The sequence below is a fragment of the Nelumbo lutea genome, chromosome 6 (genome assembly GCF_056320005.1).
Source record: "Nelumbo lutea isolate HS-2025 chromosome 6, American lotus-T2T, whole genome shotgun sequence".
NCBI lineage: Eukaryota > Viridiplantae > Streptophyta > Magnoliopsida > Proteales > Nelumbonaceae > Nelumbo > Nelumbo lutea.
In genome coordinates this window covers 22,421,564-22,433,700 of record NC_142689.1, presented here as the reverse complement: position 1 = coordinate 22,433,700, position 12,137 = coordinate 22,421,564, and the positions used below count along the sequence as shown (strand labels likewise).

Here is a 12,137-nt window from a genome sequence, read left to right as displayed (position 1 = left end):
CCTAAATAAAAACAATTCTTTGCATATTTTTGTTAAAAATTGTTATTATTTAATTATGACATCATGGACAACTATGTTTAATGGAGTGGAGTTTTGGGTAGTCAAGAAACATTATGTCCAACAAAAAAAAAAAAGATAAGATAAGAAGCATCAAGTCCAAAAAATGAGTCTAGACCCCTTCCTCCTCCAACTCCTTTTCTTGTGCTTCGTTTTTTGAGACATTAGTTCAACCTACTATTTCTCCTGGGTTGTCCTTCCCTATTAAAGAGATATGGAGCAATCTCATTCCTCCTCAAATTGGTAGTTTTTGTTGGAAAATTTTCTTCGAAAGAATTAAAACAAATGATTTGCTTCAAAGAAATAGGCCCAATTGTTGGAGACGACAGTTATTTGTGATGCTACAACAATGAAAAGAAAAAAATTAAATGGCTGAAGAAAAATATAGAGGTGAAATACAATTGGGCGAAGAGAAGTGCTAATTCAATGGCTGATGGGTTAGCTAAGCAAGGGGTGGCTAAGGAATCTCTGTTTTGGGATAATTTTTAGTTTGTTCTTTGTCCTTTTGTTGTTAGGGAGTTGAGATAGTTTACCTCCCCCTTTTCTATAATTAAAGTTTCACAAATATTATTCATTAATAAAGCTTTTTGTTATTGATAAAATACTAGAAAAGATGGGATTAAGAATGAAGTTATTTGTAGGAATCTAAGAATATCTCTAATAGGTGATAAAATGAAAGAGAGAGAGATGCTTTGAGTATGGGAATAGAAGACCACCAACAACGTTAATTAGAAGTGATTCTTACACAATAAAGGGGCTAGAAGAGCTAGGGATAGACAAAAAATGACATGGGTAAAAGTAGTAAGAGATGATTTAAGCATTAATAAATTTAATAGTGGAAATGACTTTAAATAAAACAAACTAACAAAACGGGATTCAAGTAACCAACACCATATAATTGGGAAAAGGCATGGATGATGATGACGAGTTATGATGGGTTGGCCCATTCAACCCCACCGTTTAAATTGTCATACCATATAGCGGATCCTGAAACATTTAAACATACTAAACCATAAAAATGTGTTCTCATACCGTGCATTAAGAATATCTTCCCTTAGAACATAAACATATAAGTACGGTGATATTCCCAATGCACGACTTCAAGGGCTGTGAGGACAAATTTCGAATTCCACCGAAGCAACAGCAGAATAGATGGGTTGATAGGGTTCACCTGAAAACACGCATCGTTGATGAAACAAGGTCTCAGACAAACAAATCAATAAATTTAATATTCCCAGTCTCTTGGATTGAGTAAATTTTGCAACCGCGGTTGCCTCAACTCAATATCACCAAAATAATTCACAAATTCAAATAAAAAAGATGGAACAGCATATGCCATAGACGTATAGAAAATCATTAACTTTCTTTACAGGGAGGATATCTAATGGCAGATCCACTGGTTCAATACAGATGAACAAAAAACAAAGGCAAATGATAAGAGCAAAATAACAGATAAGGAACTTTACAATTAGTGTAAAATGTAATTACAGCGAAGGCATGAACAACCAAATCAAGGATATGCTTAACTAGAAGGCACATAGGGCTCAAACAGTTTCACGCAAGGATCAGGATCAAATTGCATGATATGGGCAGCTCGCTCGAATTCCTCCCTCAAAGTTTTTATGCTATGCTTGTCCACAACTCGGCCCAAGTCATGAGACACTTCAAAAGGATCTTCTATGCATATTAAATGGCGGTCATTCCCAATACGCCTTGTCCAGTCCTTGGCGCGTTTGCTGTATGAACAAACATTACATGCAATTCATAATCACCTAGGAAGACAAAAAAATGGTGCAATAACTCTGGTTCTTATTTAGATCATACATCAGGTTCGCTAGTTGAGTTGTTTAGTGAACATTCTTAAATCACCCAGGAAGATTCCTCCCCTCCACATGGTTAAAATAAAGTTGGCCATGTAGGGGAAGCTTTTTATTTGGCCCATTTCTCCCACCGCAAACAACTATGAGGAAAAGGTGGCAAGTGTTATTAAGAACCTTGTGTAATCATGTGTGAACAGAACAACATTGAAAATAGGCCCTTTGCTAAATGCTGTGAAATCAACAGTGCAACGTTTTCTCTACAATTTAAGACTAAGGATGGTAAACATTTGAGAATGCAAAACATTTTGAGAATGTAGACATTTGAGCATTAATCAATCATCAAAAGAGAAAAGGCAAGTAAGAAAGAAAGACCACAGTTTCTGTAACTGAGGTCAATAGTTCAACAAACGCTAGCACATGCCCCATAAAGGACTTTTTAATGCTGTGATCTCTTAAGAATAAACAAATGTTATAATCTCAAAAGCTCCAGCAAAATCCAGACAAGCATAAAGTTTGCAGGTAGAGTGTATAGATAATGCAAGAAATACTGTACTGAAGTCCTTACCTGATAATGCTTCCAGTGCGGACAGATATAACAGCATTCGCATAATCATGACGATAAGCCCAATAATCAAAAAATGCCCATACCAGTTGGGTGATACTCTCTATATTGCGGGATCCAAAATCACGAAGGTCCTCAACACGATCAAAGTAAGCACATTCAATATCATCTACTGTTACAGTATAAGTTGCATGCATTTCCTGGCATGGAAGTAACAGCATGAATTAAGAGGGTTAATCCTCAAATAGGAGAGGATACAACAGCTCTTTAACAGTCAGAAACATGAGCAAGCCACAAGTACATTTAAGATGGCATTATTAGGCTATAACTTGGCAACCTATAAACAATGCTTTTAAAAGGGGATAGAAAAAGCTTTTGCCGATAAAGGAATATAAATATAACTGAAATAGTTCAGAACCAAACAAATTTTGCCTGCCCCTTCTATATTGAAAAAGAGCTACATAGCAGGAAAAGATATTTAAATGTGCCATGATAAACAATGGCAGATCAGTATACAATTAGGGTACTCAACCAATTATCCATTCTTTGTTCTATACCAACATCCAGTCAAGCAGCAGTAATTACTGAAGACAATTCACGAGAGAGTGAAACAATAAAATGCAGCTGATGGATGGAGAGTTTCCCAAAACATACACTGACTCAACAATTTCTTTATACAAATAGGGAAGGAGAGAAATTTTTAAGAATTTAGATTATTAGATTTCTTAAAAAAGGAGACCTCAGGAATAAAATGAATTTCCAATGTTCAGAGAACTGGAGCAGGCATAGAACTGGAAAAGGGAGCTCACAGTTCAGAGATTCAACCAGGGCCAAAACAAAGGTCGAACTGTGATGATGCTGCATATATGTATATATACTGTGGGTGGTATAAATAATATAATATATTTTGCAAATTATATTATATTGGAATGTGATGGATGGATGGCGAGTTCCTTACTTTTTAAAGCAAATGACCAAGGTTCAAAGCCTCTTAACTCACATATTCTTTAAAATACATGTGTAATAAAGTAGTATGTAGCTATACAATAGTCATTAATTAACACAAAGAAATGAATTAATGGTTATTGAGCAATACACATAAATAAGAGGTAATCGGTTCAAGTCTTGCCATAAGCATTTTGAAATTTCAACTATTTAGTGACCCAGGCAACCGGTTCATTGGTTCCCTCATTAAACCATCCAGTTAGCTGGTTTTGACCGTTTTTTGGAATTCTTGTTTTTAGGGTAAGACTGAACCGGCCAGGGACCCGTGGGCTCCACTGTTTCATATTTTCCCTTATTTTCTTCTTCAATGGAAAAATATGGTGCAGCAAAATAAATAAGCAAACTAGTAGATGGAAGGCTGGATTCAGCCCCAAATGAAAGATTTAGGAGGCATCTGATAACTGCTAAAATAGGTGTTGAAAGTGGAAATGTGGAATTAGCTTAAAATTGAGTTTCTTGTCACTTTATTAGTGAATAAGCAATTAAGTAAGGCACAAGCCCCCCTTAATTGCTGAAAGGCATTTTGAGGTAACCATTTTACCTATATATATTTCACTACATGACTACTTTATTCACTAAAAGACATCAAAAAGCAATTAATTCACTTATAAGACAGACTTGAAATGTTGAATCAAGCCTCTGTAAATTTGGAAGCTTTTCAGAACCTCTCTTTCAGCTCCTATTTCAGCAGTTATCAAATGCCTAACTTTGGAAGCTTTTTTTATCAATAACGGGAAAATTCCATTAATTATGGAAAAAAGATACAATAGTGTGGCCTTCTTTTGATGCAACCCACTAGGATTACAAGCTTGCAATGACACACTCCTTGAGGTTAGGTATGCTTGTGTCAAATTGCAAGCGTATAAATCGTTCCCAGAGTGGGGTCGGGGTCCCTGGCTGTGCAAAGGATTCCGGTATCTCAATCACTATCATAATGGTGGGCACATTTTTTTTACCTAAGTGAGAAGAAATTTGTAGAAATAGCTTTAATGCTTTCTGACTAGTTGTGGGAGAGACCAGAAAAAGGATTCTTCTTCCTTAAAAAAATGTCCACAATTGATTATAATGAATGAAACTCAACCCTAATGTACCAAAACCCTACTAGGAAAAAATTCAGAAGACTCATTTCTTGTAACATGAATCATCAAAGCATCACAGTGACTTGGTTGGATGGAACACCCATAAACTCGTATTGACTCTCAAGTCTTACATTCAAATGACTCAACAAATGACACAAATACCCCTGAAATAGAAGATGTTGCATCAGTTTATAAACAAAGTGAAAAAAATACAGTATGGTTATTTCATTCCTTCAGCTGTTTCCAATTCACTTTTTCTAGTTCTTCATTTATCCATGGTGATAAGATTGACACTAGGATTAGCTAGCTTTCCTAGTTCCTACACACACGCACAGACACAAATGAAAAATTCCTCCTATTTCTTTCATTCTTTAGTGATTCCATCTCCCATCCAATAAAAATGGAAAGAAAAATAAAGATATATTTAACCTGTTCAAGACATCCTATTGTTCTCTGTACAACTTGAACTGAATGCCAAGAACAACTTTAAGTGGTCCCATACTCCACTGATGGAATAAAATTTAGAGTGATTCAAGACCTGGTCAGTGGTCATATTAGCTTTTGAAGAGAGACAAAAGTTAGCATCCATAGCCATGGCAGATTGGCAGGAGGAGAAGGAAGTTAATCAGTTGTGTGGTTCTAGTTCTACAGCCCAAGGAACAACAAGATGGTCATGACATTGACTTAACAGCACCATTTATGTAGTTCACACATGAAGCACCAAAACTCAAGGTACAAAAGCATTGTATAATTTATAATAAAGAGAATAGATACAAAATCTACTACCTGTAAGCACGGAAGAATAGCAGGCTTGCGTGTTTGTAAAAAGTGAATGCACATCAAGACATACCTGAAAGCAATTAAAGATGCATAATCATTATCTCACATAAAGAAATATGTACACCTCCAAAGCATGTTAGCTTTGAGTATATAATGTACATGTGAGCTCGTGAGTAACTCACGCATAACTAGATAATGTTCCTTGATATGTTTCATTGACTCTTCGTTTTTTGGCCCAGTGTTTCACAATAAAAGCCAACTGTCTTAGTCTGGCATCTATTTGTGCATAATCTCGAAGGAGCTTCGTATTAACAACAGCCAAAACATTATTTATGCAAATGTCACATGAGATTCCAGTGTCAGGATCCATAAGTTTCACTATAGGGACCCTAGCACGTGTCAGTGCCTGTAGTCATTGATAAAAAAAGGATCAAATATAGAAATTTGCATCCAAACGTTTAAGCTATATTATCAGCATTACAGATGCAAAAGAGAAATTAAATAGTAAAAAACCAATTAAATAAACAACACTCCAAGCTCAAGCATAAATTGTAAATAGAAAGATACAAAAGAAGTAAGGTTTGGTTTGACGTAAATCTAAACTAACCATTAGGATGTTCAAAGATGAATAGATATAAAGAAGTTGCTTGATAATGTACCTGGTTATCTGTAAATTGGTACCATGTCATATCAGACACTTTTTAGTGTGAATTTCATTATTTCATTATCTGACACCTTGACCAGAAGCACTCATCATATAGGGATATTAATAAGCTATTTCTCTTAACTTCTAGTTTCTCTTATTTACTGTTTTTTTATGAATAAATGGTATTTTATTAAATAGAGATAGAAATAGTACAAGCATGAAGCACCCTAAGAGGAGGCACGAGGTGTTATCCCCCCCCCCCTAAAGGTGGTTCCAAACCCAACTCTTTTCAGATTAGCCAAAAACAGAGAATCCCTTGAAGCCCCCTGTTTAGCTAAAGAATCTGCCAAAGCATTTGCCGATCTACTAACCCACTGAAATCTAACTGACATGATTCTCATAAGCCATTTGACTTTTTTGATGATATCCCTATATCCCCAAACAACAGTTTCTGGGTCCGACATCCATCCCACACTATCACCTTACAGTCTCCTTCAACTATCAAATTAGTCACTCCAAGTTGGTTGGAAATCTGTAGTCCTTGTACCACAGCTAATATCTCATCCCTAGTAGAGTCTCCATAACCTACTGGACCTGAGAATTAGGATAGAATGTCGCCATCCTTATTCCTCAAGATCCCTCCTGTACCCGAAGGTCCTGGATTGCCTTGACTGCTCCTATACCTGAAGGTCCTGGTTTCTCTTATTTACTGCTTTTAGACACAAGTTATTTTTTGTCATGAAAACTACAAAAATAGGGAGCCAACATCAATGCAACAATCCACTTTCTTCCTCATTAGAAGGCCAATACTTGATAAATGAATACAAATGGCTTGGATGTATGTCAAAAGTTGTTTACAAATACAAGTTAACCACTTTGATCTTTGATGTTTATTTTACTCAAACCATTTTCTTTAAATTTTGCAAAATCAGCTCCATCTTACATGGCATCCTTCCCAATACAATCTTTACCAAATAAGACAGAAAAAATATCAATCCCCTGAGTAGAAAGAGAAGAAAAGGAACTAAAAAGTCACATCCAACTGTAATAAAAGAGTTATGCTTAATCAACAATTTTCATGTCAATATGCACAACTGAAAACTAAAAGCATAAGAATACAGAAAATCTAAGCTCCCAAGGGAGAGACAGAATATCATTGCTAACCAAGTTGCAGACACCAGTAGGATCCAAGAAACAAGGGGTTTAGTAGGCTGCCTCTAAAAGCTCTTCAACAATTCAAATGTGGGTGAACATATACTGAGCTGTGTGGACTACTGAGTCCTGTATTTAAAGAATTCAAAGAAATTAATCCCAGTTCCTTTTATAGGTTGGGAAAATCAATGTAACGCTGTATTATGATATATACAGCAGTCTGTAACAGGGCTTTCTGGCCTTGTAAAATTAACAAATATTTGGAAGTAAAACGAGAAAAGCTATAGCATTGTAGAATAGAATGCCTAGCATTCTAAAGTGAGTGGCACAAGACTCTTGTGAAACTCTAAAAGGGCTGAATTACAGCAAAAAAGCAAAAACACCAAAAAAGGAACTGGTGAAAATTATAAAAGTGATTCTATGATTCCATAGCAATAGGATACAGATAAGAACTTGGGAAGATAATAAAATACAGAAAAGAAGTCTAAGAAAGTAAATAAGACTAGTAAAAATGAGAAGAGCTTCTGATATTATGTTCAACATGTGGTGAAATGCCCATGAACTTCCAAAAACAAAGTGTAAAACCTAGAGAAAGAAAATGCTAGATATCTCAACCATGATGAACCAATCTTGGCAAAGTAGCCCTCTATGAAGCAAGTCCATGGGCATGCCTACACTACATGTTGAACATAATATTAGAAGCCCCTCTTTTTAACTAGTCTTGTTACTTTTTTTTATCAGTACTAGTCTTATTACTTTTCCTAGATTTCTTTGCTGTACTTTGTTATCTTTCCAAGTTCTTATCTGTATCCTATTACTATGGAATCATATAATTGCTTTTCTAATTCTCACCGGTCCCTTTTCTTGGTGTTTTCTCTTTTATGCTGTAATTCAGTCCTTTTGAAGTTTCACAAGAACCTTGTTGACACTCACTTTAGAGTGTTAAGCATTCTATTCTAGAATGCTACAGATTTTGGTATTTAACTTCCAAATATTTGTTAATTTTATAATCCCAGAAGCCCTGTTACAAAGTGCTGTACAACAAATATATCGTAGTACAACGTTACATGATAGGGACCATACTGCACAAAAGTCCTATAAGATGTAAGTTCAATGTTCACTAGGAAACACACACACATAGAGCTTAACATTCATGATCAAAAAGCCAAAGTGTATGTATCAAATATGGATATCCTTAGTACTAGTACTAGTACTAGTACTAGTACTACTACTACTACTACTACTACTACTAGGAGTAGTAGTAGTAGTAGGAGTAGTAGTAGTAGTAGGAGTAGGAGTAGGAGTAGGAGTAGGAGTAGGAGGAGTAGTAGTACTAATAAATAAATAAGAAAATAATAGTAGTAGTAGTAGTACTACTCATCCATGTATGGAAGAGGAAAATGTGCTGATTAGATAAAATTTTTAGTTCTTCCTTATTGGTTCAGGTTTTTAAGTCTTTGGGGATTCAATACAGCATTTAGCAATGTTTGTGTTGACTAAACCCTAATAAATAAAATAATAATAAAAAGAAATTAGTATATAAACACACAAAATGATTATTTTAGTTTAATAATGTTTATTTTATAATTATAGTCTCAAAAAAGAGTGAATAAAAAAGTATTTTATAGTAGGAAGTAGAAAACTGTTAGGCGATTAGGCGAGGCGAGCTCAAAGGGCGCCCTGTCGCCTAGGCTCCCGCCTAGGCATCGCCTTGACAACTGTGATCATTAAGAAGCAAGAAATTATGGTGAAGTTGCTGCATCATTATAGATAATATCCATTAAGGTTTCCAAGCATTGTCTATTAGGACAAATTGAGATTTTTAGGCTCAAATTTAAGGGTTAACAGCAGCCTAAAAATCCATATCAAATTTTCTTGAATTCAACCTCTAGAAATGATGAAACAACCAAAATAGTTGCCAGTTGGAATAAGGCACTAAATGATATGACAATTTGGTCATACATCCATGTATTAATGAGAAGATTAAATAAATAAATGATTGCTAGTGTATTTAACTTTGAATGATGGGTTTGAAGAACCATTAAATCTATGACTACCCACAGTGCTCCTTAAAGTGGTTAATAAACAAATTCAAAAGTTTACCCTTGTTTACAAAATAGAATTCTTTGATGTTTCGATATGGAAAAGCTGATGAGAGTCCATACTGATAACCAACTCACCTGCACATTCTGAAGGTTATCTGAATGCAACATATCTGCCAATTTCAACAAAATCTCAGACTTGCTAATATCCGAATCTTCAATTTCAAGGCAAACATCAATATCACTATTGGAAACCCCAAATGAGTTGGCACAAGATCCATAAAGGAACAATCGAGCACTAGGCCATTCTTTACTGACCAGTTTCTCCAATGATGTTAGTAGATGTTTCTGCTTTGCCTTCTCTTCTTCTGTTGGTATTAGAGATTCATAAATTGCAAGGAAAGGGGCATTGAGCCTTTCTATGTCACTGCGACATTCCAATACTCTTCTATTGTTTCTTATCCGCTGGCCAGGTACTCGGAGTCCTCTCAATATATCTGACCTGATATCCTGACCAGAGAGAGAGTGTGTGTGCGAGAGTGAGAAACAGAGTTCAGTTACAATAATTTAGCATAAGAAAGGGATTACAAACATCTAACCTTCCCAGATGGGTGAGGCACAAATAAATTTGAAAGCTTATCATCAAGTCTAACATTAAAGGGAGCAAAAGCATGGAATTAATATCATGCAGATGAAAGTAATATTAATAGTACAACTGCAGAGTCTCATGCAATACTGAAAAGTTATAATGTATAGCACCAACATGAGCCTTATAGACCAGAAACTAACCTAAGGAAATATTTCTCCAAAATATGGACTAACACAACCTTTTTTTTTTTTTTGCACTATTATCCTTCTACAACATTGAAATACATTTTTCTTCCTTTATATGCAATTTCAACAAAAGAAAAAGAAGAAAAAGAATCCTAGCTCTGGCAAAACAGAATATCCATGAAGAAGGTAAAAGTGGCATTTTACTCGAAACTATTCAGAGTAAATAAATGGGGATAGAGTAAGTGGATTTGACTGATGAGGATTAGAAGGGTAGCACATTCTACTATAAGAAATTTAGTAGTAAGAGTAGTAGAAATCACTAATTGCAGATTTAGTCGGCACAAGATATGGGTGAAGCTTCCAGCAAGTATCTCTTGTGTGTTTAGGCTTCTTATAGTAGTCACAGATCAAATCTCTTTAATCTTCCTTCTTGATTTCACAGCCACCCCGATCTCCATTTTGTTTAGGTTTCACAACACTTACCATGGCAGACTGATCAGAAATAAGATTTTTCATCATCACATCTCTCCTGCACTCCTCCCCTGACACAAAGGCATATGCCTGGGAGAGAGTAACATTGTCCCTAGAAAGATGCTGTCGTGCAATATCAGACTCAGGATTAAGGCCAACAAGAAATTCAAACACCCTATACTTATCTAGATGTTTCTGATAGGTAGTTGCATCCTTAGTGGTTTTCCAAGCAAATGTCTCTACATAGTCAATCTCCTACCACAGGGTTTTAAGGGTTGAAAAATAGGCTGCAACAGGTCTATCTCCCTGCCTTGTAGAAATAATCTAATTTCTCAACTGATAAGCCCTAACAACATTCTCCCTCTGTGAATAGGTTTCTGCAACCCCATCCCATATTTCTTTAGTTGTATTTGCCCATAAAAAATTTTTACTTATATAGGGCAACATGGAATTACACAACCAAGTCATCACCATATAATTCTCCTGTACCCACTAGGAGTTGCTAGTTTCGGGTTTCACCTCTTCACCAGTGATATACCCTAATTTCCCATGAGCACCAATGGCCATCTTTGTAGATTGTGACCATTCTAAGTAATTTGTACCATCCAACCTAACTGTAGTAATGGTCCCAGCCCCGAAAGGGTCTCCAGTACCTCCTCCCACTGGTCCCATTTCACTCCCGGGCTTATTTTCAACTCCATGGCCCTCCATGCTTCTCAAAAAAAGTAATGAAAATAACTGAAATTTGCAACAAGATCAAACAAAACACTTTTTGGCACCACCAACACCTTTCTGGTGTCCTAGACTTTCTTCCCACAAAATATTCATTTTCTATAGGATGAGAGAAGAGAGAGAAGAGGCAACCGCTCTCTCTAGAAGCCTCCAAATCAAGCAGGACTTGAATCGTCCCTTACAGAAAACTCCAAGGAACCCTAAAAAATTAAGGCGCACTTCCTAGGTCAAAATTGAAGAGTCCATCAGAAACAGGACTCTTCCCCTTTCTCCAGTTTTTCCTAATTTTGATGAGAAAACCTAGACCAGCTATAGGGCACACAGATCCACCAAAAAAATCCAAAAACTGGGCTTACCTGAGAGCTTGGATCAGCCTCTTAAATCACCATGCAATCGGTCGATCTAGGGCCGCATGAGAGAACAACCCAAGGAACCTTCGGCCTGCTCTGATACCAAGTAGAAATCACTAATTGCAGATTTAGTCGAGTTTCTTATGAAAGGAAAGAGGAGGAAGATGAAGATTTCAGCAATAGAGAAGAAAGGAGAAGAAGGAAAGAGTAGGAAGTCAACCAGGATCGTAAAAATTAACCCTAGCCACCAACCTCTCATTATATTTATACTTAACATAAAGGATGAGATATTACAAGGATGCCCTTAGTAGGGTGGCTACTAATATAGCTTAACGGTCACAACTTAAAAAAAAACATAAACTAATGGGCCTAAAGCCCAACAACTTCCTAACTAAATAAAAAAACAACTCGGACCAACTCAACAAGAGTTATAATGAAAGGTGAAATATATGACAGATGCTGAATTAAGATTTTTTATTGATAATGAGAAAAGATTTATTAGAACAATCAAAGAAAAAAGATACAAATAAAATAGACACTTCAAGGAGAGGGAAGACCTAAATCCAAGTATTAAAACAACAAGGGAAACAACAAAATGAAAAAACAATAATAATAATAATAAAGATAGAAGAAAACCTTTAGATAAAGAAACAAGATACAACAATTG

At 35.8% G+C, this 12,137-nt stretch overlaps 1 protein-coding gene across 1 annotated transcript in view; it reads right to left on the bottom strand.

Moving 5' to 3' along the window:
* Positions 1-1,401: 1,401 nt before the first annotated feature.
* The window catches only part of LOC148847901 (Nucleotidyltransferase family protein), a 31,232-nt gene continuing 20,496 nt past the window's right edge, over positions 1,402-12,137 (bottom strand). The window contains exons 2-6 of the mRNA XM_088950641.1: positions 9,282-9,653; positions 5,486-5,709; positions 5,310-5,373; positions 2,443-2,639; positions 1,402-1,793 (exon numbers count right to left, since the gene is read on the bottom strand). Of these exons, the coding sequence (XP_088806767.1) occupies positions 1,580-1,793; positions 2,443-2,639; positions 5,310-5,373; positions 5,486-5,709; positions 9,282-9,653 (1,071 nt within the window). The 3' untranslated portion in view covers positions 1,402-1,579. The remainder of the gene's footprint in view (positions 1,794-2,442; positions 2,640-5,309; positions 5,374-5,485; positions 5,710-9,281; positions 9,654-12,137) is intronic.